Source organism: Uranotaenia lowii, chromosome 3, assembly GCF_029784155.1.
Source record: "Uranotaenia lowii strain MFRU-FL chromosome 3, ASM2978415v1, whole genome shotgun sequence".
NCBI lineage: Eukaryota > Metazoa > Arthropoda > Insecta > Diptera > Culicidae > Uranotaenia > Uranotaenia lowii.
Window position 1 is genome coordinate 214,751,800 of NC_073693.1, and position 26,320 is coordinate 214,778,119.

The 26,320-nt window shown below is 30.3% G+C and overlaps 1 protein-coding gene across 3 annotated transcripts in view; it reads right to left on the bottom strand.

The window, feature by feature from the left end:
* Positions 1-26,320, bottom strand: part of LOC129758595 (fructose-bisphosphate aldolase-like) — a 106,242-nt gene that overhangs the window by 54,095 nt on the left and 25,827 nt on the right. For all 3 annotated transcript variants that reach the window (XM_055756142.1, XM_055756140.1, XM_055756141.1), the window contains exons 2-3: positions 17,861-18,029; positions 9,168-9,411 (exon numbers count right to left, since the gene is read on the bottom strand). In XM_055756142.1, coding sequence (XP_055612117.1) covers positions 9,168-9,411; positions 17,861-17,995 — 379 coding nt within the window. In that variant the 5' untranslated portion in view covers positions 17,996-18,029. The remainder of the gene's footprint in view (positions 1-9,167; positions 9,412-17,860; positions 18,030-26,320) is intronic.

Below are 26,320 nucleotides of genomic sequence, written 5' to 3' on the forward strand. Positions count from 1 at the left end.
TACTATTTTGGAGTGGCTTACAAAGCACAAATAACAACACTAGCATTGGCGTGACGTTTAAATACCAATGTCGATTATTACAAACGTTTTTAAAATCCAAATGACGATTTTAAAAACTATGCATCTAAAGTAAGCAGTTTAATTAAATTTTAATATTATATAATACTTATATACGATTACATTAACCATGAAAATATCATGAGCAAAGACGATCTAAACTTTTGAATAAATATTATGGTACTGGAAACGGTTTCTGAATGATTTAAAACAAGCGTGAATGCAGTAAGTATTGAAAAAATTGAAGATAATAAAATCGAAAAACTACTGTATTCCAAACCATACAAGAGGAAAGCAAAAGATTTTTTTTTTAATTTTTTTTGTGCATTTTGGTCTAATATCATGAACACCTCAAATTTTTCGGCAAACTCAAATATTTCCAAACGAAATCTGGAATAAACGATAATCTAAATATCAAAGAAAACTTTACAAAAATACATAAAGACATGAAAAACCTACGAAAAAAGCGCTTGAAGATTATTATTTTTTTCACATTTTTGAAAAGCTGGTATCATAATAAATCAATTTGAAACTTCTGTCAATTGATAAAACGAACGATTTTAAATAAAGTGTAATCAAGCTTCGATTAACCAAATAATAAATCAGTACAGCTCGAAATTTGGCAAACGCAAAAAATATCTTCGTAAATAGGACCAGCTTTTAAAGCCGCACTTAAAAACGACATCTCTAGGCGAATGGGTAATTTTTACTATTGAATGTGTTCTTTTAAATTCTTTTATATCATCAATTTAACTTTTCCATGAACTCGTTAAACCATCTCGAAATTTTTTTTTTTAATTTCAAATGTGACACACAAAAAAAATCAATCACTCAAACATCAATTCGGTATGTCCTTTTATTTTGATTTAAAAAAGCTCTAAATATCCAATCAGGTTAAGACGACCACAACAATAGCATTTTTATTCAGTTTTATGAAGTTTTTTTTATGGATCTTTGAAATCAATTTGAAGATACGTATTTTATAAATAACACTCAGAACTCGATGAATAACATTAATCCTCTTTGGCTGATTAAGCATGCGTCAGTCAAAAAATTTATTCAAATTTAGGAAAAAAATGGTGGAAGTATATAAAACTAGCCCCTGTGGTTATGAAATTTTGAAAAAAAACGCTGACAAAATTTCTTCAACGAAAACGATTTTCGTTGAACAAATGTTCAAAGCCAAATATTTTAAAATTCAAAACCAATTCAGCCCAATACAGAAGCCTAATGAATTTTCAAGCTGAAATCTAATCGAAACGTTGTTTTTGGAGGATATATTCTTCATAATTTTAGGTTTAAATAGAACAAAATTCCAAAGTAATTGGCCAAAAAATACCAACATTTAGAAATACTGATTTTTCATGTTCTTCCCAAAAATGTTTCAAAATCTGATACAAACTTCATGCTTGACCGACCCCTTCCCGTGGTCCTATCTGACCCAAATTTGACATGGGAGCCCTAGGATTTCAAATATTTTACGGTACTCTAAAAAACTCTTCGTTCTATTAATTTAATGTCTTCTATATTGCAGCTGCTGCAATTGAATGAAGTATGTTTTTGTGAAAAACTCATAAATAATGGACGGCCAATTTATGGGAAAACATACACCGTTAAGTTTCCTTGAAAGGATAAATTTCTATAGATTAAGATTGCCAGGTTTCCCGGATTTATCCAGGTTTGTCTGTATATTTAAAACTATGTTTGGGTAAAGTCCGGTTTCCCGGATTTCCTAGAAAAATCCAGGGTTTGTCCGGATTTTTTTTTACCTTTTTTGCCAATTCCAAATCGAGCATAAAAATGAAATTTTGTCACAAATTTCATTCAATTATGCGTCCAAAACGATTTTTTGAGCAACTTTTACAATAATACTCACGAAATGTTTTATACAGGTCCAAAATTCGATTTGAAATCTGCTGATAAATATAGATAAAAAATAATTTTCAAATTTTTTTTCTAGATTTTTTTAGAAAAAACTTTCGGGTTTTGACCAAGTTTGCCCTATTTTTCCACGGATATTTGATTGATGATTTTGAAATCAAAATGTCCGGTTTTCCCCAGTTTTCTAGATAAAATAGCTCGGATTTTTCGGACTTGGACAGTTGCTGAAAAAATCCTGCCAAATCAAGGATAAATGCAATAACGGAGGCATTATCCTCTACTTGCAAATGATTTTTGAAAAAATAGTAAAGCATTTAAGAATTAAGGTAATTTGTTAAAATTGTATTGTATGATCAACGTCTCAAATTGTGAGATTAATCAGAAAGATGCATTTGATTTGCGACATACGTGAAAAACTGAGGAAGCAAATTAAAAGCCCAGGGAAGTTAGTAAATTTAGATAAGGTTTTATATGGCATGACACTTAAAAAAGTCTTTTCAAAACTTGGAAGTTCTTCAGCTGGATTTTATTTTTTTAACCGAACTTTCGAGACACATGATACAGCTGTGAACATGTTTTGAAGGAGTTAATAAAACAGGTTCACGAGTTTTCACCATTAAATTTTTTTAACAATTTTCAAAATCAAAAATATCTTGGACGTACAAATCTCCAACGTCAGGAAAACAAAATGTTTTACAAACGAAGTTGTCTACAAAATAAAAGCTTTTGGTACTGAAGGAGCAAACCTTATTACTGATTATTTCTATCAAGCAACTAACTTTTCCATTCGGGTTGCTAGGAATTCCACTGAATCCATTCACCAGTTAGCCAGCCATTTGTGGAGGGAGGAACGATTGTCGGCAAAATGACAACACACGTGGAAGTTCGTACATCCGCTATTTGCGACTCCGATGGAAGGAGGAAATGTCGCATCGTTTTTCCCGATCAGTGCACAAAAACACGTTAACGTCAACCAGATTTCATTGAAATGTTTACTGTGTGTAAAAATTCCACGTTTTCCAATTTTTCCCATTTTTGGAATGGATGAAAATTGACTTTTTGTATCGTTGTTTTTTTAATTTTGTGATTGAATTTAAGAAAAACTTTCATAAAGGAAAAATTTAATGTTTATTTAAAATTACTCAGCTTGCTTGAAAAAATCAGCTGTTTTTCAAAGAAGCCTTGAATTTTAGTAGAAATACATTCTTCAAATGATGGAGCTTCAAGTCAGCGTATTTTGCTCCTATATTTCGAAGCAAACAAACACCAACCGGATTCTTTTTTCTTCTGTTTTTTTAAAGTAGCTTCGAACGTCTCAGGAAAACCCAACTCAGGAAGACTGCACCGGGCAAGGCGTCGTCGTCAAGCGCCGGTTGTCGTAATGTAGCTGGAGCTCTCTTTGGGTTCCACCACTCGGCTCAAATGAACCCATAAATTATTATGAGATGCACTTAGGGACTAAGACCGACGGCATCTTATTTTTCATCTGTTCCGAAGCAAACCCGGCAGACCCCAACCAACAACATGGATGAATCACCGATAAGGGGTTGGCTGAAGCTTGAAGCTCGTAAAATGCTTGACTAACTGAATGTATGGTGCCGATCGTTCATTTTTATCCTGCCGCACTTTTTTTTTTCAGTGGACCACAGTTTAATGATGCTATTTTCCAGCCTGTTGATGTTCGTTGGCAAAACATAAAATTTAAAGCAGTTTTCCAATCTGGAATTCTGTAAATTAAAAAAAATAACCAGAGAAAAAAGACCTGTTTATCACAGAGAAGGAATTGGATTTTTCAATAAAGCATAACGATTATTGTCATTGGTTGTCATTTCTGTTTCAATTTTGCGTCATTTTCGAGTGATTTTTTCTCACTTTTTGTTAATTTTTTGTCTTTTTTTGTCATTTCAGTGTAATTTTTGAATAACTTGGCATCATTTTTGGGTTGTTTATGGGTCCATTTTGTGTTTATTTGTATCCTTTTTTTGTCATTTTTGTGTTATTTTTGTATCATTTTTGTGTAATTGGTGTGATATTTCTGTGTCATTTTTCTGTCATTATTATGTTATTTTTGTGTCATTTTTGGTGCAAGTTTTGTGCCGTTTTTGTACCATTTCTGTGCCCATTCTGTATCATTTCTGTATAATTTCTCTGTAATTTTTTTTGCTAATTTTTGTGAAAATTTTTTTTTGATATTTTTTTGTGTCATTTTTTGTGTCATCATTAGTGTAATTTTTTGTGTCATTTTAATGTCATTTTTTGTGTTATTTTTTTGTGTTATTTTTTTGTGTTATTTGTTGTGTCATTTATTGCGTCATTTTTTATGTATTTTTTTATGTCTTTTTTGTGCCATTTTTTGTGTCAATTTTTGTGTTATATCTTGTGTTTAATTTTTTGTCATATTTTGTGTTTTTATGTCATTTTTGATGTCATTTTCGTGTCATTTTTTGTGCGATTTTTTGTGTAATTTTTTGCGTCATTTTTGTGTCATTTTTTTGACATACTTTTGTCGTTTTTGTGACATTTTGTGTGTCATTTTGTGTGTCATTTTTGTGTCATTTTTTGTGTCATTTTTAAGTCATTATTGTGTCATTTTTGTTTGATTTTTATTCCATTTTTGTGTCACTTCTCTGTCATTTTCGGTGTCAATTTTTGAGAGTAATTTTTTGTGTAATTTTTTGTGTCATTTTATATATCATTTTTTTTGTCATTTTGCGTGTAATTTTTTGTGTCATTTTTTGGGTAATTTTTTGTGTTAGTTTTTGTATTTTTTTTTTTTGTCATTTTGTGTGTCATTTTTTGTTTCATTAAATTTTAATTCTTTTTATCTTTTAATGTATCATTTAATGAGTCAATTTTTTTGTATTTTTTTTTTGTTTTTTGTGTCATTTTTTATTTAATTTTTTTTGTCATTTTGTGTGTCATTTTTGTGTGATTTTTTGTGTCATTTCATGTGTCATTATTTGTGTCATTTTTTGTGTAAATCTTTTTATCTTTTTTGTTTCATTTCTTTGTGTAATTTTTTGTGTCAATTTTTGTGTAATATTTTGTGACATTTATTTTGTAACTTTTTTTTTGTTACTTTTTTGTATCATTTTTTGTGTTTTTTGTGTCATTTTTTGTGTTATTTTTTCTGTTATTTTTTGTGTCAATTTTTGTGTCATTTTTTGTGTCATTTTCTGTGTCATTTTTTGTGTCATTTTTGTCATTAATTTTGTCACTTTTATTGTCATTAATTTTGTCACTTTTTTGTATCCTTTTTTCTGTCTTTTTTGTGTCAGTTTTTGTGTCATTTTGTGTTTTCTATTTTGTGTAATTTTTTTTGTAATTTTTTGTTTCATTTAAATTGTCCATTTTGTGCGTCTTTTTGTGTAAATTTTTGCGTTTTTTGTGCCATTTTTTGTGCAAATTTTTTGTGTAATTTTTTGTATAATTTTTTGTATATTTTTTTGTGTCACATTTGTATCATTTTTAGTGTTAAGTTTGTCATTTTGTGTTTCATTACTAGTGTCATTTTGTGTTTAATTTTTGTGTCAATTTTTGTGTTATTTTTTGTGTCATATTTTGTGTCCTTTTTTTGTCATTTTTTTGTTAATGTTTGTATCATTTTTTGTGTCATTTTTTTTGTCAATTTTTGTGTCATTTTGTGTGTACATTTTTTGTGTCATTTCGTGTGTCATTTTTTTGTCAATTTTTTGTGTAAGTTTTTGTGAAATTTTTTTAAGCCAATTTTTATGTATTTTTTGTGTCATTTTTTGTGTCATTTTTTGTGTCAATTTTTATGTATTTTTTGTGTCATTTTTTGTGTTATTTTGCTGTTATTTTTTGTGTCATTTTTTATGTCATTTTTTGTGTCATTTTTGTGCTATTTCTTGTGTCATTTTTTGTGTCATTGTTTTGTCATTTTTGGTGCCATTTTTTGTGTCATTTTTGTGTCTTTTTTTGTCTTTTTTTGTCATTTTTTGTGTAATTTTTTGTGTAATTTTTTGTGTCATTTTGTGTGTCATTTTTTGTGTCATTTTTCGTGTTATTTTTTGTGTCATGTTTTGTATAATTTTTTGTGTCATTCTTGTGTCATTCTTAAGTCATTATTGTGTCATAATTGTGTTATTTTTATGTCATTTTTTGTGTCATTTTTTGTGCTATTTCTTGTGTCATTTTTTGTGTCATTGTTTGTGTAATTTTTTGTGTCATTTTATGCCATTTTTTGTGTCATTTTTGTGTCTTTTTTTATATTTTTTTGTCATTTTTTGTGTTATTTTTTGTGTCATATTTTGTGTAATTTTGTATGTCATTTTGTGTGTCATTTTTTGTGTCATTTTTCGTGTAATTTTTTGTGTCAAGTTTTGTGTTATTTTTGTGTCCTTTTTTTTGTCATTTTTTGTCAATTTTTGTGTCATTTTGTGTGTAATTTCTTGTGGCATTTTTTTTGTCAATTTTTGTGTTAGTTTTTGTGAATGTTTTTTAGTTAATTTTTAATGTATTTTTTTGTGCCATATTTTGTGTTATTTTTCTGTTATTTTTTGTGTCATTTTTTATGTCATTTTTTGTGTCATTTTTTGTGCTTTTTCTTGTGTCATTTTTTGTGTCATTGTTTTTGTCATTTTTGCGTCCTTTTTTGGGTCATTTTTTGTGTCATTTTTGTGTCTTTTTTTTTGACTTTTTTTTTGTCATTTTTTGTGTAATTTTTTGTGTAATTTTTTGTATAATTTTTTGTGTCAATTTGTGTGTCATTTTGTGTGTCATTTTTTGTGTCATTTCTCGTGTCATTTTTTGTGTCATGTTTTGAATAATTTTTTGTGTCATTCTTGTGTCATTATTGTGTCATTATTGTGCCATTTTTTTTTTGTCATTTTTAGTGTCATTTTTTGTGCTATTTCTTGTGTCATTTTTTGTGTCATTGTTTGTGTCATTTTTTGTGTCATTTTTGGTGCCATTTTTTTGTGTCATTTTTGTTTCTTTTTTTTTACATTTTTTTTGTCATTTTTTGTGTTATTTTTTGTGTCATATTTTGTGTCATTTTGTATGTTATTTTGTGTGTCATTTTTTGTGTCATTTTTCGTGTAATTTTTTGTGTCAAGTTTTGTGTTATTTTTGTGTCTTTTTTTTGTCATTTTTTGTCAATTATTGTGTCATTTTGTGTGAAATTTTTGGTGTCATTTTTTTGTCAATTTTTGTGTAAGTTTTTGTGAATTTTTATTAGTCAATTTTTATGTATTTTTTGTGTCATATTTTGTGTTATTTTTCTGTTATTTTTTGTGTAATTTTTTATGTCATTTTTTGTGTCATTTTTTGTGCTTTTTCTTGTGTCATTTTTGTGTCTTTTTTTACTTTTTTTGTGATTTTTTGTGTAATTTTTTGTGTCATTTTGTGTGTTATTTTGTGTGTCATTTTGTGTTTCATTTTGTGTGTCATTTTTTGTGTCATTTTTCGTGTAATATTTTGTGTCATTTTATGTGTAATTTTTTTGTGTCATTTTTCGTGTTTTTTTTTGTGTCATTTTTGTGTCATTTTTGGTGTCATTTTTAATGTCATTTTTTGTATCTGTTTTTGTGTAATTTTTTGTGTCGTTTTTGTGTCATTTTTTGTGTAATTTTATGTGTCATTTTATGTGACATTCTTTGTGACATTCTTTGTGTCATTTTTTGTGTCATTTTTTGTGTCATTTTTTGTGTCATATTTGTGTCATTTTTTGTGTCATTTTTTGTGTCATTTTTTGTGTCATTTTTGAGTCAGTTTTGTGTCATTTTTTGTGTCATTTTTTGTGTCATTTTTGTGTCATTTTTTGTGTCATTTTTTGTGTCATTTTTTGTGTCATTTTTGGCATTTTTGTCATTTTTGTCATTTTTGTCATTTCTAACAATTTTGTCAATTTTATTTTTCAATTTTTCAATTTTTTATTTTTGTCATTTCTGTCATTTTTGTCATTTTTGTCATTTTTGTCATTTTTGTCATTTTTGTCATTTTTGTCATTTTTGTCATTTTTGTCATTTTTGTCATTTTTGTCATTTTTGTCATTTTTGTCATTTTTGTCATTTTTGTCATTTTTGTCATTTTTGTCATTTTTGTCATTTTTGTCATTTTTGTCATTTTTGTCATTTTTGTCATTTTTGTCATTTTTGTCATTTTTGTCATTTTTGTTATTTTTGTCATTTTTGTCATTTTTGTCATTTTTGTCATTTTTGTCATTTTTGTCATTTTTGTCATTTTTGTCATTTTTGTCATTTTTGTCATTTTTGTCATTTTTGTCATTTTTGTCATTTTTGTCATTTTTGTCATTCTTGTCATTTTTGTAATTTTTGTAATTTTTGTAATTTTTGTCATTTTTGTCATTTTTGTCATTTTTGTCATTTCTGTCATTTTTGTCATTTTTGTCATTTTTGTCATTTTTGTCATTTTTGTCATTTTTGTCATTTTTGTCATTTTTGTCATTTTTGTCATTTTTGTCATTTTTGTCATTTTTGTCATTTTTGTCATTTTTGTCATTTTTGTCTTTTTTTTTCATTCGACTGTATTGTCACTTTTGTATTTTTAGTAATTTTTGTCGTTTATGTCATATTTGTCATTTTGGTCATTATGGCATACTTGCCATATCTGTCTTTTTTTTTGTTTTTTGTTGGTATAAAATTTTTCACTTTATGCATTTTCTTCTCATTTTTGTGTCGTTCTAGATTTTTTTTTTTTGATTTTTGAAATTTTGGTTATTTTTGTTGTAATTAATTTTTGTACACTTCCCAATGACATATTTTTTTTATTTGAAAAAAAAAATCGCTCTAGGGAGCCAACATCTTTGACCTTTTTCCAAGCTGTTATGATGTTAAAGCGAAAATTGCATAAGACGGAAGAAACAGCGTCAGCAGCAGCAAAATGGAAGTAATGGACTTTAATTAACCTACATTTATTGAGTTGAGTTTCTGTGTTTCCTCCTTCCTGTAGCCTATCACTGGCTAACTAACAGACAGTCTGAAACCGGGAAGGGGTAAATTCACTTATTTTTCCGTTCACTGTGCCATGACCTGAATCCTGGCTTCAAAAGGAAACGCATAAATGAGCTGGAAATACACAACTGGTTCAGCAGCAAATGTCAGACACTTCCCTCCCACTGCTGTTATCTTCATTAGATTTTCCGATAGAAATGGAAAAGTCATTTCAATTTAGAGTCCATTAAACTTGTTGCAAACTTTAGAAAATTTAGGAGAAAATTGAACATCATTTTTTCTAAGGAAACTTACCCTGGGTGGTGCATTCGCCCTCCGATCCCATCAGATCGACGACGCCCTTGTCGACCTTGATGCCGGCCAGGATGTTCTTCTTCTTGAGGAGCTCAACCAGGGGAGTGCCATCGTCGGCCTTCTGGTAGAGAGTCTCGTGGAACAGGATCACACCGGAGATGTTCTCCGAAAGCTTATCGTCGGCGGTGAACAACAGCTGACGGTACTGGCGACGGTTGTCTTCGTTGTTCTCGACGCCGATGTCCTGCAAGGAGAATATAAGTAAAAATACGGAAATTGTCAAAGAGATCTGTTAAGGGGGGGGTAGGGTCTAACGGCTATAAAGACAACACAATTTTCACGATTTTTTTCTAGAGCTATCGTTCAAAAAAATGTATTCAATTTTTTTGCATTATACAAAGCATTGTTAAAAGAACATTTAGTATTTTTTTCGTAGAAAAATATTGAAAAATGAGCCGGTGACGGAGCACTTTCGAGGATGCTTTTTAAAAAACAGGATTTGCGGTGGACACTGTATCTCAGCACAGAATCATCTGAAGTCAAAAAATCAGAGCAAAATATTTTAAATAGATGTTTTTCTGGACCCCAACGTTTTTATTTAACTTAAAAAAAATTTTATGAAATTTTTGTGGCTGTTTGAAGTGAAAACTACGATTTTTCACGAAAAAATCCGCCATTTTTCACCTGTAAAATCACCCCAAAGTAAAAAAAAACAAAAAACAAAAACGTTGGGGTCTGGTATTTTATATGTAGAAAACATGTTCCAAATTTGAAAAGAATCGGATAAGCAGTTTTCAAATGACGATGTCCACGGACTTTAAAAATGTGCTTTCGAGAAAAACGCGTTTGAAGTTTCTGCTCTTGCTTTCTTGCAGTCTAAGATAGGAGGAGATAAAGGCCTATAATTTCTACAGTTTTGCTTCAATTGACTTGAAAATTTGACACAACATTCTTGAAATGTTTTACGATAAGAAAATAAAAAAATTAAAAAATCGATTTTTTGAAAGTGTTAGACCCTACCCCCCCCTTAAGAAAAACACTAATTCGAAATGAAGGCCCCAAGGCACAACATAAACAATGTTCGGATCAAAAAATGGTCTACCTGAATTGCATGTTGATCGTTTTTTTTAAACCAAAGTACCTTTCATTTTAAAGTTCAATATGTATAAAAGACAAAAAAATACTCAGTTAAGACTCCGGTCGACCTCATCCACTTTCTTTCCCGCAGAACGCCAGTATTTTAGGGTCTTCTTAAGGTTCTGATTAATTATCGCAAAATCCCAGTGAGCGCGTCCTCTCAAAAATCGACAGATCATGCGAAAAATTGAGAGTTGAGTCACCGAACTTAGAATAAAACGGCTAATTTCGGCGACACTCCAAGAACGCATTCGGTTTGTCCTGCCAAGATACCTAAGAGGCAACGAATACGAATGTGTACATGCGAGATCAGTTTGAATCGTACACTCGTACGGTGTGCTCGCATTTTATCCCCGTGCCCCGTGTATGCTTTACGGTGCAGTCGTAGCAGTCGACAAACGGAAACATACGATACGGATTGTTTTCGTGTGTTTTTTCTGGAGGGCGTGTCTTAGATTATTTCGTGTCACTCATTCAATGCACGCGTATGGTGTGTTCCTTTCTGCCGATTAGATGATGCAAAATCGCAAGAGAGATCGTTACGATCCCTCTGACGATTTGAGTTACCTCTCTGCCGATTCATGTTGACTGGGATATGTTTCAATTGGGTCAAGTTCTGGTGTGTTGGGAGGATTCTTAGCCTTGGGCACAATTTGAATGTTGTTAGCGGCATATCACTGCATGGCCTTTTTCCATAATGACAGGGTGCCACATCCTTGCCTAACGAGATATTTCTTAGCAAACTTTAATAAATTAATATGCTTGAAAATTTCTAACACCTTTCCCCTTCCAGTTGCTGTATAATATACTCTTGTCTAGGAAGCTATCTGAAGTCTGCCTTGGTGTAGGTGTCGTCGTCCATCACCACGAAATCAAACTTCGTCAACAATGTCGTATTAGACTGAGTCGATTTTGGATCATTTTTGCATTTCTCATACCGTGGGGTGTAAAAAGCTTCATTTCGTTCCAGAACCCATCCATGATTTTTGGCTGAATTTTTCAGTAATGTTTATATGAGTTAAATTGACTAAACCTTAATTGTTTACAATGTTTTCTATGCAACTCATGGCAGATTCTTGCAACAGCCATAATTGCTCTTAAAAAAATTGAACTTTAGATCTTCAAATCAATAAATTTGCAAAAAAGTGCATTCAAATTCCCCAGATTCAAAAACAAATGTGCAAAAAACGATCGCTAACAAACTTCATTTTTCGATATCGTTAGCAAAGACATGAGAATTTAAATTTAGCACAAAAGAACTGCGTAATGGTAAGTAATTCTTAACAACGACAAGCAAAAGCATTTTAAGTATTGGTGAAAATTTATCGAATATTCAGAAATAAGGTTTGCTATTCAAATCAGATTTATTTTGTACTCTTGTTAATTCGATTCAAATTTAAGATTTTAGTTTACAAGCTATGTTTTTGAAGAATATGCAATAGACTGCTCCAAATTAGTATGAGAAATTTCAAGCCTGTGAAATGTTTTGCGCAGCAGGCTAAAATTGATCCTAGACCTAGTACAAGGTCTCATGTCAAATTTGGGCCAAATCGGATCACGAGAAAGGGTTGCTCAAGAAGCCTAAAGTTTGTATGGGATTCTGAGACATTTTGTTCGGGATAAACACGAGAATTTAGTTTTTTATGCTTAACTTTGGCCCCCTTAGGCCGATTTTTTTTTGAAAACGGGTTTTCTTAAAGCCTAAGCTATGACAAATCCGAAAACTGCATTTCAATGCGACTTATGATAAAAAAGGTTATTAAACTTAAAAAATGGGCTAACTTTTTTCAGGGTGATATTCATCACTGTTAATGTTGCGTCAAAATGTTCGAAGCAGTGTCTCTCATTAACAGTGATGAATGTCATCTTTAAAAATGTTAACTATTTTTTTAGCTTAATAACTGTTTTGTCTTAACTTGAATAGAAATGCAGTCTTCGGTTGAAATATTTGTCATAGTATAGTATGACAAAAACTGTTTTCAAAAGAAATCGGCTTAAGGGGGCGAAAGTTTTTCATGAAAAACTGGATTTTTGTGTTTCTTCCGAACAAAATGTTCAAAAATCCCATACATATTTTAGGCTGGTAGACCCCTTCAGGATTCGATCTGGCCCAAATTTGGCATGAGACCTTGTACTAGGCCTAGGATCAATTTAAGCCTGCAGCGCATAATTTTTTCAAATGTCGGGTCATTTGGGGTACTCTAATATGTAATATAAATTGTGTTGAACAACAAAGCAAAAAATATATTTCCAGCAGAATTTTCACTTGAGTTGAAGTACAAGTTCTTAAACCAAAAAAAATTTAACATTTCTGATTTATTTCATAATATTAATTCTGAGAATTTTTTAAAACAATTACAAAACTAGATTTTTTCAAAGAAAGAAATCTTTTAAAGGAATCCAAATTTTATTTTATATTTCTGATTTCGGCTGTTTTGTATTTCCAACTGATTCCCTACCTAGAAGTTCAAGTGCCTCTGATTGTACTTCTTTTCCTTTGGAACAGTCCATTCAAAGGCATTTTGGATCATTTGGTCTCTGAATCTTGAACAAGTTATAAAGAAAGAGTTGCTCGCTGCTACTGGCTGCGCCTTGCTAGCTGGGTGGCAGTGTTCGGCATTAAAGCGCTAATCGCTAATTTGTCTGCTCCATTTTTGTTAGATAATTATCGTTTTCATTCATTTATTCACCAAAATTTTGTACTAGCAGATAGACAAACGTCACTACAAGAAATCAGTCAAAGAAGAATGCTGATACATGCTTTTTTCAAGTGTCTGGCGTTAAATCGCTAATCGCTAATTAGTCCGCTACTTTTTTGTCGACAAATTTATTTTCTCACGGGATTTCTGTAGAAAAAAATGATAAAAAAAACATTACTAGGTGCAATTATTCAAGCAGGAATGCTGATAAATTTTATTTTCTATAAAGTGATGCAGTTTTTAAAGCCGTAAGTTCTCTAGAAATAAAGTTAAAAAATAAATATTAAAACAAAAATCTAGCGGACTAACTAGCGAATAGCGTTTTAATGCCGACCTCTGCTGGGTGGTAGATATACATACATACATACATACATTTTGTACTTCCAACAATTCAGATTAAAAAACATAATTTAATATTTCTCAGTGAAATTCTCAAATTGATTTTTTTATTTTGATTATAGATTTTATCTTCAAGCTGAATCTAAAACTGAATTTTTAATTTTATACTCCGAATCTGAATCCTTGCTATCGAACCTGAGCTTAAAATCTGAATTCTGAATTTTAAAACGTTTTATTAAACTTATTTTCAGATAATAATTCCTATTAATTTTGGAAAAAAGAGAAGTTTGTACCAGAGTACTGAATCAGAAATCTCGTATTTAAATTCGGAATTTTTGGTTTTCATAATCAATTTGTAATTCAATTATTTATTCGAAATTCAACTTGTGAATTGAGATGAAAAATTTGCAAATGATGAAACTGTTACACAATGGAATTTTCCAATCTTATGTTTCTGTTCTGCAGAAGAACTAATAGAAAAAAATTCAAATCCAAATCTTAGAAATGCTTTGTTATTTTAAATATTATCTTTTCAAGTTCCCAAATGGTGTGTTTCGAATATAGAAAATGCATCTAGTTTAAGTTTGAAACCTAGATTCGAATCAGAACATTCTCCCAATGGTAATCCAAACTGAAAATCAAGAACAATAAACTGAATGCAGAATCCGAAATCTCATCACAGACATCGAATTTTGATGTTTATAAGAAATTTTTAAACACAAAATCAAGAATAATTCTTACAGTGGAAAAATGAACTATTCTCCCCAACATCCGTCAAAATCGATATCATTTTTTTTTAAATCATGGAAGAAAACACAAATGGTTTTTTTTTATCGAAAGATATCAGTAAATTTGAAATCATATTTTATGCTTCCACTAAATCGTTCATGTCAATTTTGCCGAAAAATGCGAAATAACTTATTCTAATGAATAAGTTACAATTTTGTTTGATTCTGAAATAAAGCGATAAAAATAGGCAAAATCTCGACTATCTGGCAAGATTAGTTTAATCATATTGAAATTCGATATTCGGGACTAAATTTTTATCAACAATCTACATACGATCTACAACTTCTATGAAGACATCAATTCTCTAAACTAATTATTTTTCAAAAAAATAATTTTATTTCCCTTCCAGGTGGAAAATTCACTTTTTACTGTTAAGAATTTGATAGATCATCAAAAAAAAAAAATTTGAAAATATTGCGAAGACATCAATTGTCTAACAACTACCGTTTGTCCGCAAATAATTTTGATCGCTTTTTAGCATTGAGCTCCAGTTCATATTTGGCTTTCCTTTTGAGGAAATCCAAACAATTAAAAAAAATCTTCGGATTTCAAAGAAAATCGATGTTGTTGTTTTCTTTTTTCCGGGATGAAGAAAATCGATGAATTCCATTGAATTCACAGACTTTAAAATCACAGTTTCATTAATCCAATAGGTTTTTTAAACAATTTATCTTTTGGTTTTTGAGCTTTGATGTTATTCGATATGAAAATTTAAATTTAAGTTTAACACTTTTGAGACCAAATTCAATATATATCTTGTTGCTGGCTTTCCACGAGTGTCCAACTCTCAGAAGTAAAACTAATGAGTTGTAAATTTAACCACGAAACTCTATTCTACAAAATCGGACAAGCCATACTAAATAGCTTGAAAGTATCACATTTGGCAAAGGTGAACTAATCATTGGATGTCAAAATGCGAAATTTCGAATAACAGGTTTTCCGCGTTTAGATTTTTTGCGGTTCCTAATGTGTTAACCTTCGCAAATAGTATGACCTTTAAAGTTCTAATATTTTTGGTCTCAAATTTTATTACAAATTATTACTTATTCTCGTTCAAAACTCGTTGTTCCAAAAGTTGCAATTTTCTGAATTCGAATTTGCGTTTAGAATTCTTTGATATACATAACAATTGGATTATTTTCTGAATTTTGAACTTCTAATTTATTTTGTTTTCAAAATCATTTGGAATTTGAAGTCTTGTTTATTATCATAAACGTAGAAAAAAGATACCACACGATGAAAGCTAATAAATTTGAACATGAATAAGATTTTATAAATAAAGGACAATTAGAAATTTTGTCAAAAATTGTTTTATTTCGTATTTTTCATTACATGAAAAATTGGATCACGATATATCCGCACAACATCGAATATCTGGTATTAAAATTAAAATTAAAACTCATTTGATCTGAATATACATTCGAAAGTGTTAGAGCTCTAATAATTAGTCTTAAAGCTTAGATATCAAAATCTATAACTATAATAACCCTTCAACATCAAGTCATATTCATAGCAAATGGGTATGGAATCCAAATTTTAATTAAAAAATTTGAAATGTTCATTATAATATTTTGAGAATATTTTTTGGACACTTGAGAACTGTATAAAAATAAACAGTTTTGTAAATTAATCATTATATGATTTTTTCCCATTTTCATTGCTAGTTTTTAAGGTAGTATTTGAAAAATCAAATCCAATGAATCCTTATCGAATTTTGTTACAGGGATTTTGAATGAATTTTTAAACTAAAATTTTTATTTAAATGAAAAAATGTCAAAAAGGAATTAAATGTATGTTGTATGAGAATTCAAAAAATCTATGAGATTAATGTACATCAATGATTCGATTTAAAATCATTGAAAATAGATCTTCAAATTTTATTCCGGACTAAGGATTGCATTTGTAATTTAAAACTTTAACTATCAAATTTGATTTTAAAAATTCAGTCAATATCGATTTTAAATTTCTAAATATTTAGTGTTAATGACATTCAACTAAATGATTTTCAGATCTTCAATAACCAATCATCATATACGACTCCTTCGTTCACTTTTTACCACTGAAATGGCTTTTCTTGTGTTTTTTATTTTAACTATTTTGAAAAACAATATTCATCTATTTATTAACACATGGCGGACCTAAAACGAGATAACTCGTTTTTTCACTCACCGTGAATAGGCAACACTCACAAGTATAATTCAAATGTTATAAATTTAATGATGTTACTATAATTTCATTCCTTAAATTAAGCACAACAGTTAAAATAACTCAAATATACTAAATTCGTTTGATTTTGTCGAACGGTTTTTGAGGTATAAAATGCCGAATTTGGGTGTTTCTCAGCTAAGATTTCTTTGTGACCCTCAATGTGTTAAGTGTAGTTACAGAAGATCTTGATTATTTTATAATTTCGATAAAAGTGTTCTTTTTCGTTAAAACTACATAATCCTTCGCTGTCTTGAAATGAAAATATTTGAAAATTTCTAAAATTATCGAAACAATTATTATTTGGCTTGGAAATAATAATGTTCAAAATTTTATTTTATATCATATTTACAAAATTTCTGAAAAGCTTTTTCTATTTACAAAATATAAATTTGTTCGAGATTGGAAACTTTTTATTTTTCTTCGAGTTTGTTTCTTAAAGTTGAGAAATTAAATTCAAAATTTAAGAGTAATCTAGTGATTTATATGTTTTAAAACATTTTAATTTTGAACCAAGTTTTTCTCATTTTTGTACGATTGTAAATCGGTTTTCTTATTGCACAATTAACAATTTTTTTTTGATTATTAAGGACCTTCTTAAAATTCGGTCCAATATTAACTATTTGTTTGTGCACAATTTTGTCAATTCTCTATTAGTCTTCAATAATTAGTTATTCTAAATAAAATTGACCAAGTGTATTTCATAAAAGGTGGCACTGAGGCTTACCAAGTATGATTATTAAGACGAGTGATGATAAAGTCGAAGTTTCGAAACGAGTTGCATACACAGTTTTTTGTAATACCAAAAAAAAACAACCATCAGAATCAAGTTTTTAAGTCTTGGAAAAAACAGATAGTAGTATTTTTCTAAAAAATCGAAACAAATCGTTTTGAAAACAGCATACAAAAATACTACAGCTGGCCTTTAGTAACCTAAGTAAGATTTGAAATAGCATTTTTTGCAACTCCGGAACTCTGAAATAGCATTTTTTGCAAGTTTTTGTTTTTATTTACGAAGTTTGGTTTTGAAACCACCTGCTTTTTCTACCGAAAAATAACAGTGTCGAATAGTAGAACTTTTCGATACAGTTTGCAAAACAGTGTGAAAAAGTGATTTTATTCGATACTGTTTGATTTGAAAGAAAAATCCACAATGTGTTTCTTCAAGTTTAAAAACTTGATTCTTAAGGGTATTTTGCGATGTTGCAAAAAAAAATTTCATGCAACTTGTGGCAGAAATTGATTTTTCCAGTACTCGCGATATTTATCCTACAAGGCAAGCCTCGATGGATAAAATTGCAACACGTGCTGAAAAATGCAATTTTTTCAACTTGTTGCATAAATCTCTTTTTTAAGATGGACGGAAAATTCAATCTATTGCAGTAAAACGAAACAATTTCGTTTCGTTCTTTTACTGAAGAAATCAGATCATTGTATAATTGAAAAAAATTGCCAACTAAACTGTTACTTCATTACTCAGTATTTAACATATAAGGAAATACTTTAAGAATGAAAACTACTTACGGCGAATCGCTTGCCACAGGTGGCGGTGGACTCATCAGCGGCCAGAATTCCCTTGCCGGGGGCAACAATTTGCTTGGCAATGCGGGCCAGCTCATCCTGGATTTCCTGGGGTGGGTAGTTGAAGTAGGTAGTCATGTTGATGTTGGTTTTTTAATAAACTGTCGGTAACCTAAAATGGAAAAAAATGAAAATTAGTAACTGAACTGTTTTAAAATCGTTTCGCCCGCTTTGATGGTGTTTCTGTGATTTTGAGAAATACTGTTCTAAAAATTAGTTCATTTTTTTGCCACCAGAGGCTGCTTCACCCTAAAGCATCTTTCCCTGTGCGTGATGTTTCATCGTTTCATGCTTTGACTTTGAGAGGAAAAGCTTCCCAAGACACACCCACCACGTGTCGGACAGCCGTTGAGGCGCATGCGTCGTGTCAGCTTGAATGACGTCGTTCCTTCGTTCGTTCGAAGACGTCATGTGAAATATTTCAAAAAGAGGATTGGCTCGTAGAGCAATCTTCGATAATGTTGATCTTTGAACTTGTGGCTCATAAAAATGTTATCAGCTCATACGCCATGAATTAAAACGGTGCATGGCGAAGCCATGCGAGATATTTGTTTCCAAGACTAGGAATAAAAAAAAACAAAAACAAAAACCTGCTGTCGTCAAACGGGTTCGGTTTCTTTCGATAACCTGCAGCGTCATCAAAATTCATGCAGGAAAGATGAAGCGAAACGATGATCAAAAATTGATGCCCACGTAATTTGTTATTCGGAACCTGTTTTTTGGAATATGAAAGAGCTCTGATCTTTTTGTACTGGTTCCGTTTACAAGTCTTTGGAGGTGTGTTTCTAACTCGTTTTGGTCTAGTAACTGGGCTTGATTACGAATTATTTTTGTACTCAGTGAAAATTCCAACACTCTATATTTGATTTGAACAAATTGAGTATTGGAATGAAACCATAAGGGCAAGTTCAAGGACACGATGTCCAATAAACTGAACGATGAAAGGAATGACTTTTGGCTCCCAGACGTGTTTCGATACTCTTTGAATTTCGATTCAGTGATAGTATGGAGAAAAGAAGCTGATTCTGATGCTTTTGTTCTTTTTTATGGAATTTGATTGAGACAATAAAATATGGTATCAGATTTATAGTTTATCTACATCTCTGGTGATTTTGAAATGAAATGTTTTGTTTTCCCAAGTCAATTCATTTGCAAAAAAAACTCGTTGCTCTCATTCAAGACTTAATGGATCGCTTCAAAAATCTAACATTTTTTTTACTGTTAAACTAATTGAAAAACGATGTTAAAATCTAAAAATAAGATACTTTCCTTACAAAGAGAGCATTGGTCTTAGGCACGATCTGAGATGTTGGAAAATTGATCCATCTAACTTTTTTTTTACTTTTCATTCAACTGGCTTGAAAAAAAAATGTTCTGAATTTATACACTTCATCCAAGTGTAGGTTTTACACATAAAGCTTAATTTTTTTTAAAGGCTTCGATGCACTTTTTTGAGTTATTTATACACCCTCTATGGCGGTACAGTTTTTAAAATTTGAAATTTACCTTTTTACTTGTTTGTGTATAGATTTTTATTTATTTAACTTAAAATGCATTGTTCGCAGAACTTTTCTTTCAATTTACTCATTAGTGTTGAGCAAAATTCAAAGTTTTTTTTTTCTATTTAAAAATAACTACAGATTTTTCCAACTGATGGACTACTTCTAAGCCATGCTTGCCTTAATCAAATCTTAATAGATTATTTTAAAGCTTTTCCTTGAGGCCCTCAGAGATCAATTGTTGCTTCAGACAAGAAATATGAGTACTCCATATTCTTACAAAGGTTTCATTACACAATGCACAATACAAAATACATTTTTTTATTTCGATTATAGTCATTTTAACATCTTTATGGCATTCGCGACTTAAATCAACGATGCAGTTGGCGGATAGTTTTTGAAATACTTATAAGGTGCAACTGTGATCGATGTTTACTATTGGGCTCGAACTTACGGACGTCGGCTTAGGAGGCAACTGACTTGCCAACTGAGCTATATCCCAAGTCTCAATCAAATTTTTGTTCCTTCCAACTGGCTTCTTATAAAAAAAATTCAATTTGCATACACTGGAATTTAGATGATCCATCTAAGTATTATTTTTGCACTTAAAACTTCAATATTTTTTAAATCGCTTCCATATACTTTTTTGAGTCCCTTATTTATATACCCTATGTGGTGAATCAATTTCAAAAGTTATAATTTTACGATCCTTTCAATTGTTTATATCTAATTAGTTTTTATAGTTAACTTCAAATCAATTTAACAAAATTATAAATTTTTAATTTAAAAAATACATTTTTTTCATATTACTGATAACTTCAAAGCCATTCTTGTCTTAACTAAATCTAAACAGACTTTTTTAGGCTTTTCCTTGAAGCCTTCAGAGCTTATTGATGCTTCAGACGAGAAATCAAGAACTCAATATTCTTATAATCGGTTATAATTCTTATAATTCATAATATCGGTTGAAGCGAAAATACGTTTGTTCCTGACAAGCAGTTAAACTAGCTTTGAATATCCAAACCAGCACCACATCTTTATCAGGATTTGGTGAGAAAGTCAATTATAATGATTTTAATATGTTTTAAACTAGAAGAAACCCATAAACTAAGGCTATGATCATTTAGTATCCGGGCACTTTATTTCGGTGATAGCTACGTTACTAGAGCTCGGATATGCAAAATTTTAGTAGCGTTGTGTTAGTTATGAAAAGGACTATCTTGCCTATTTTTGATAGATTTTTAAACTAACGTGTGTTTGAGATATTTACGATGCAAAAAGACATGGTAAAAATAATTTTGCACAAATTTGCTCCTTTTACGCATTTTGCTTTTCGAAAATTCTTCATTGTCGACTTGAAAACTCATAAACTGTTGATTTTTTTCTATTTTTTTTTGGCTCAAACGGTTAAAAAGTATAAGGAGCCACTTAAGGATGTTCACGAAGTTCAAACCAAGCATCGGAGTGGGACCCTTGATCTCAAATATGGGTAAATAGACTATGGTTATTAAGAATAACTAAAAGTAGACCACTTAACTATGCAGTAAATCCGTTTTTTAACTGGCAAAAAGTGTTGCCTGACTAGTAGACACCCAGCAAATAACTTATAATGAGCAGTTCCATGGATCACAATCTGTGCAACCGGTTTTTACGCAATGTGACAGATGTGTTCTGAAGGGCAAAGAAATTTATGATATAACCGAATTTAAGAGGTCGAATTCTTCGAGATGCCTACTCATGAAAAGGTTCGAACCGGATTCCAATTAGTTTTTCTAGGTGAATTTGTGTAAAATATCATGATTTTGCAAAGGTTTTGCTTCTGTGATAAAAAAATTGAATCAATACATGACTGAAAAAAGTGTGCAAAGATAAAAAGAAGATTTTATGGAAATGTCAAAGTATTTCTTGAAATCATCGATAAACATTTTGTTTTATATTTTTACATTAAATGTCATATTAACACCTTCATTTCCTCCATAGAAAGTTTTTCAATAAAATGAATCGTTTTCAAAATACACACGTTTGTAACTGCCCGGATACTAAATGATCATAGCCTTAAGGTTGCAGAATTTTTTCAACACGCATCTGAGCTGGACAAATCCGGGCTTTTTTTTTATCTTAATAAAAACCTGGTATAATCAGGGAATTTGATTTAAAATTGTTGACCAAAATCTTAGGCTATATCCGGGAAAAGTTGGTCAAAACTCAGAAATTACTCAACAAAAATCAAGAAAAAAAAGCTTGAAAAAATTGTTTTCATAAAAACCCATCAGAAGATTTAAAATCGTCTTTAAGGCTTCCGAAAAATCTTTCATGGGTATTTCTTTGAAACTAGCTTAGAAAACTATTTTGCACGTACAACACTATTTTATTAGTATGATTTGACATATGAAGCATGGCCGTAGGAACGGGGGGAGGGGGGGGGTGATTTGGGGGTGAAACCCCCCCCCCCTCAATGAAGGGCCATCAAAAGCAAGCGTGGTATTCTACTCAACATTTTGAACTTTAAATCAAATTTTTATTATCTTGACTCAAACCCGACTTCAAAACCTCGAAAACTAATCTCAGGTTCAGAAGTCAGCTACACGTTTTCAAAATTTTCTCACTTGTAGATAGTTATTCATTTTTTAATACCAAGTTTTATTCTGGTTCCTTAAAATCAAAATCGAAATTTTATTTGTGTTTTCAAATTTCGGGTTAATTATTCAGTTTAGGATTCTTGCTTTCGGTTCGAATCATCATGAAAAATTAAAATTAAAAGCAGTGTTGGAAATCCTCGTTTTGATTAGGTTTAATATTTTCTTTCCAAACTTGATACATGGTTTTCGAAACTCATACGTTTTTTTACATTTATTTAATGATTTTACGAATATGAAAAAAAAGAGATTCAGATTCGAAGTTCATGAACTTTTTTTGTAATTGTAAGTCGGAATTGTAAGTCGGATTGGAAAAACGTCCTTCTTGAAATAAAGAATAATCATTGAAACCCAATCCAATTATTATTATGGATTCGTGATTGAGGGCTCTGAAACTGTTTTCATTTCTTGGCTCATATTTCTAAATTCAGAAACCGTTTTTATGTACATTTAAGAAATCGTACTGAAATTCCGAAACAGATTTTCAAATTTTAAATTCATGTTAAAAATTCAGATGCAGCTCGTAAATGAGTCCTAGAATCAAAATAAAATAATCGAGATGATTATTTTGCTTATGAACAAAATTGCAAGAGATTGCAGAATGATAATTCTTAATGTTAGTTCGATTTAAGAGTTAAACCAAAGTCAATTCGTTTGTACAGTTCAGCTGAAAACTACAAAAAAATAGTAGAGTTAGAGCTCATTTTGCAAAAAAAAACTATCAACAGAAATCAATCCTTAATGAAAATTAATTGTTGATAAAGAAACATTTATCTCTCTTCAAGAAATTTTCGGAAATTTGATATGATTTGGATTATTGTTCAACATTTTTTTTAATGCAGTATTTTCAAGAACCAAATTACAAACTTCAACCTTTAATTCAAATCGAGTTTGCATAAATCCGATTTGTACTGCAAAATTTAAATCTATGACTTATATCTTTGAAAAATGGATTAATTTTTTTTTGATTTTCTTTCGAAATTGAAGGCGTTCTTTAAAATTAAGCTGTCCAGATTTTCCGGTTTTACCTGGACTTGTACGGAAATTTTATTTAAAAAATAGGCAAAAGTTCGGCCGTCCAAATTTTGATTAAAAAAAACCTCTTTTTGTCTGGATTTATTCATATGGAAAAAGAAAAAAAAATAAACTGCATCATTATATTTTTGAATTTTGTTGCCCAAAAATGAAATATTATAAGCTTGATTTAAGAATTTAAATATAAACAATTTTTAAGTGAATTGAAATATGATTTAAAATCTGGTTATGTTTTTCGGTGAAAAAGAATTATTAAATTTTTTTAAAGAATTTTGATTATTAAATTAAATTTCACTTGATTTTTGTTTAACCGTTCTTAGATTTTTGTAAATTTCCCTGAATATTGACCAGATTTTGGTTTGAAAATTTGGAAAAAAAATGTCCGAATTTTGCCAGGTTTCTGATAAAATAACCCGGAATTCTCCGGCCCGGATGCGTTTGGGTAGAACGTCTGACAGTTTTAAGCTAAGTTCACCATTTTTTTTATGCAAAGTTAAGATTTCAAACATAGATGAAAATAATTTTCCTTTTTTGGTGCTAATTGATTATTTATATAAATCCTCATCATTTGAAAGATTTTAGGATGTGCTTTCAAAAGTTTCTTTTTAACACCCAAAACAAGTTTCATTTTATTTAGAAAATCGAACTGTTGAATGAATAATCAAATAGTTTTTTTTGTTTATTAAAGACCTTTTTTTACATTCAGGTCCATTAATATATTTTGTAATAAAAAGGTTGTTTCAGATTCTATCGTAGGAATTCTAAAGCTTAGTTCTTTTAGAAATGGGACAGTTACAAATGCATGTATCTCAAAAACCATTCGTTTGAACGAAATACTTTCTATGAAGGAAAAGTAGGCAATGTTATGATATTTCATGAAAAAATTTGAAAAAAAATATTTACCGTTTTTTGTAAAAGAAATTTCTACTTTATTCTTGGTGTCTCCCATTGGCCGGCGCACACTTTTTTCTGTCATGGTATTGATCAGTTTCTCCAACTTATACTTTGTAAAATCTATATTTTAGGTGGCTTCACCTTCCTTCTTCAATTTCTGATACTTTTTGGTCCAATACTTCTCTGGAAACTGGAAACTGGAAGCATTTTAGTGGATACAGTTGTTTCGAAATGAACAAATTTGGTTATTTTTTATCACATTTTTTAACGTTTTTTTTCGGTACCGGTTTTACAGCTTAAGAGCTTTGGAACTATCAAAAAATGGCTGTTTGAGGTTGGATTTCAATGAGTCATCACTAGGCAACACTTTCAGCTTATCGGAGAAAATTGTTTTGGACATTTCAGCGATCTACCCTTAGCTTTTCGTTTATTGAAAATTAAAAATGCTGGTATGAGACTTGCATTCCTTGATGATCCTTAACCGTTGTTGCCGATCATCTGCTTCACTCCAATGCTTGATTTGAACTTTGTGGACATTATTGACAGTGTTTGCATACTTATCCACCACATAAACTCAGTAATTCTTTGAATAATCAACGGTTTTTTCAGCTATTAATTTGAAAATGACGAATTTTAAAGGAATCTGTGCAAACATTTTTTTTTCTTTTTCTCAAGCATCGTACATATCTCAAAAACGCGTAAATTTTAAATTTTGAAAAAAAAAGGTCGAATAGTACTTTTTACAGGCAACAAAATGCTGTTCAAATTTTTAATATCCAATAACTAGTTAACGAGCTATTAGCAAATGAAAGTGTCCCATTTCTAAAAGAACTAAGCTTTAACACTTTCTTTGCTTTTTCTTTATCGTCTGCTGACGCTTCTCTGATAAATGGTATTTAAAAATAATAAGAAATTGAAATTTGTTTAATTCACGCATTGTTTGAGCAAACATGTCATACAAAAAAAAACTAACGAAATTGATTTTCTTCAAAGAAAACTTCTGATGGAATGGAGAGCATCAATATATCCAATAAAAACTTTAACTAAGTAGGGATCTTTCGATATTTATCTATATATTTTGAGAACGATGATTTAAGCATTCAAGGCTGTTGACCTAATTCTGGTAACGATTAGAAAATACCTGTGTTTGTGAAGGGCTTTCAAGCTTTATAATACAAGACGAAGATCTAGTCAATAAACTTCTAACTATTGGCATTTTGTTTCTTCTTAACCCATCTAAGGATAGATTCAAAGTGAAGCTGCCAATGGTTTTCAAAGCTCGCAGTCCAAACATTCCGATTTAAGCATAAAAAGTGTGCTTTTGAAAAAAAATAGTTGTCGAATTCTGTGAATTTTTATTTCTTAAGTTCAATTTCGTCAGCATAATCCTTTACGAAAAACAACACAAAAAGTGCCTAGAAATCCACTCCATCCACTTGCAGTTCTACTGGCACATTTCTCTCGGGCATAATTTTTTTCTTAATAAAAAATAGACTCAAATAGGTTACCTCTTAAACTTTCTTAACTGATGCAGGTTATTCTTGTTTTCACATTATTTGCAAAATTAAGCGAAAAACCACTCAAATTTAGTCGTGGAAAGATGTGATTTTTTGGTCAAAAAACTAATTTTTCAGAGTTATTTGCATGAAAATGAACAACAAAAAATTATGAAAGCATTTCATATGATTTTTTCACCACCCGGATAAAAAAATCTTTCATGAGTTTTAAATTTGAAAAAAAAATTGTAATTACGAAATTAATAATAATTTAAATTTTTATTTGATTTGAACACTGCTGATAGGTTTCGACGAAAAATCCAAATTTTAGGTTTTTTCATGTTTTTTTTTTTCAAAAATGCTTGGATTTTGCTCCAATTCTCCCAGTTTTTGAAATGGACGAACTTACATAAAATTTCCGAGGTTTGAAAAACATTTTCCGGAATTGGTCGGCCTTGATACGCACAAGAAACAGTGGAGATAAACAGAAGACTATGTTTATCTCCAATTGTGTTAAGCATTGATTCCATTTTAGATTTCATCTCAATGACGTTTGATGTGAGTACTTGACTTCAAAATCATGGAAAGTTTTCACAAAATGCTGTGATATTTTCAAGTAATTCTGTGATTTTTTCTAGTAATTCTCTGATACAGATTATGCGGTGATTTTTTTTTTCTAAAAATTCTATGAAAATACAGACTTTTCTGTGATTTTGACAATCTTCCCTTAGGTTTCCTTGATATTTTCCAAATCATTTTTATCATTTGCAATTAAAACATCTTATCATAGGCTTGCCAGATACTTTTAGAAAAAAGCGGAAAATTTCACGACAAAAAAGCGGG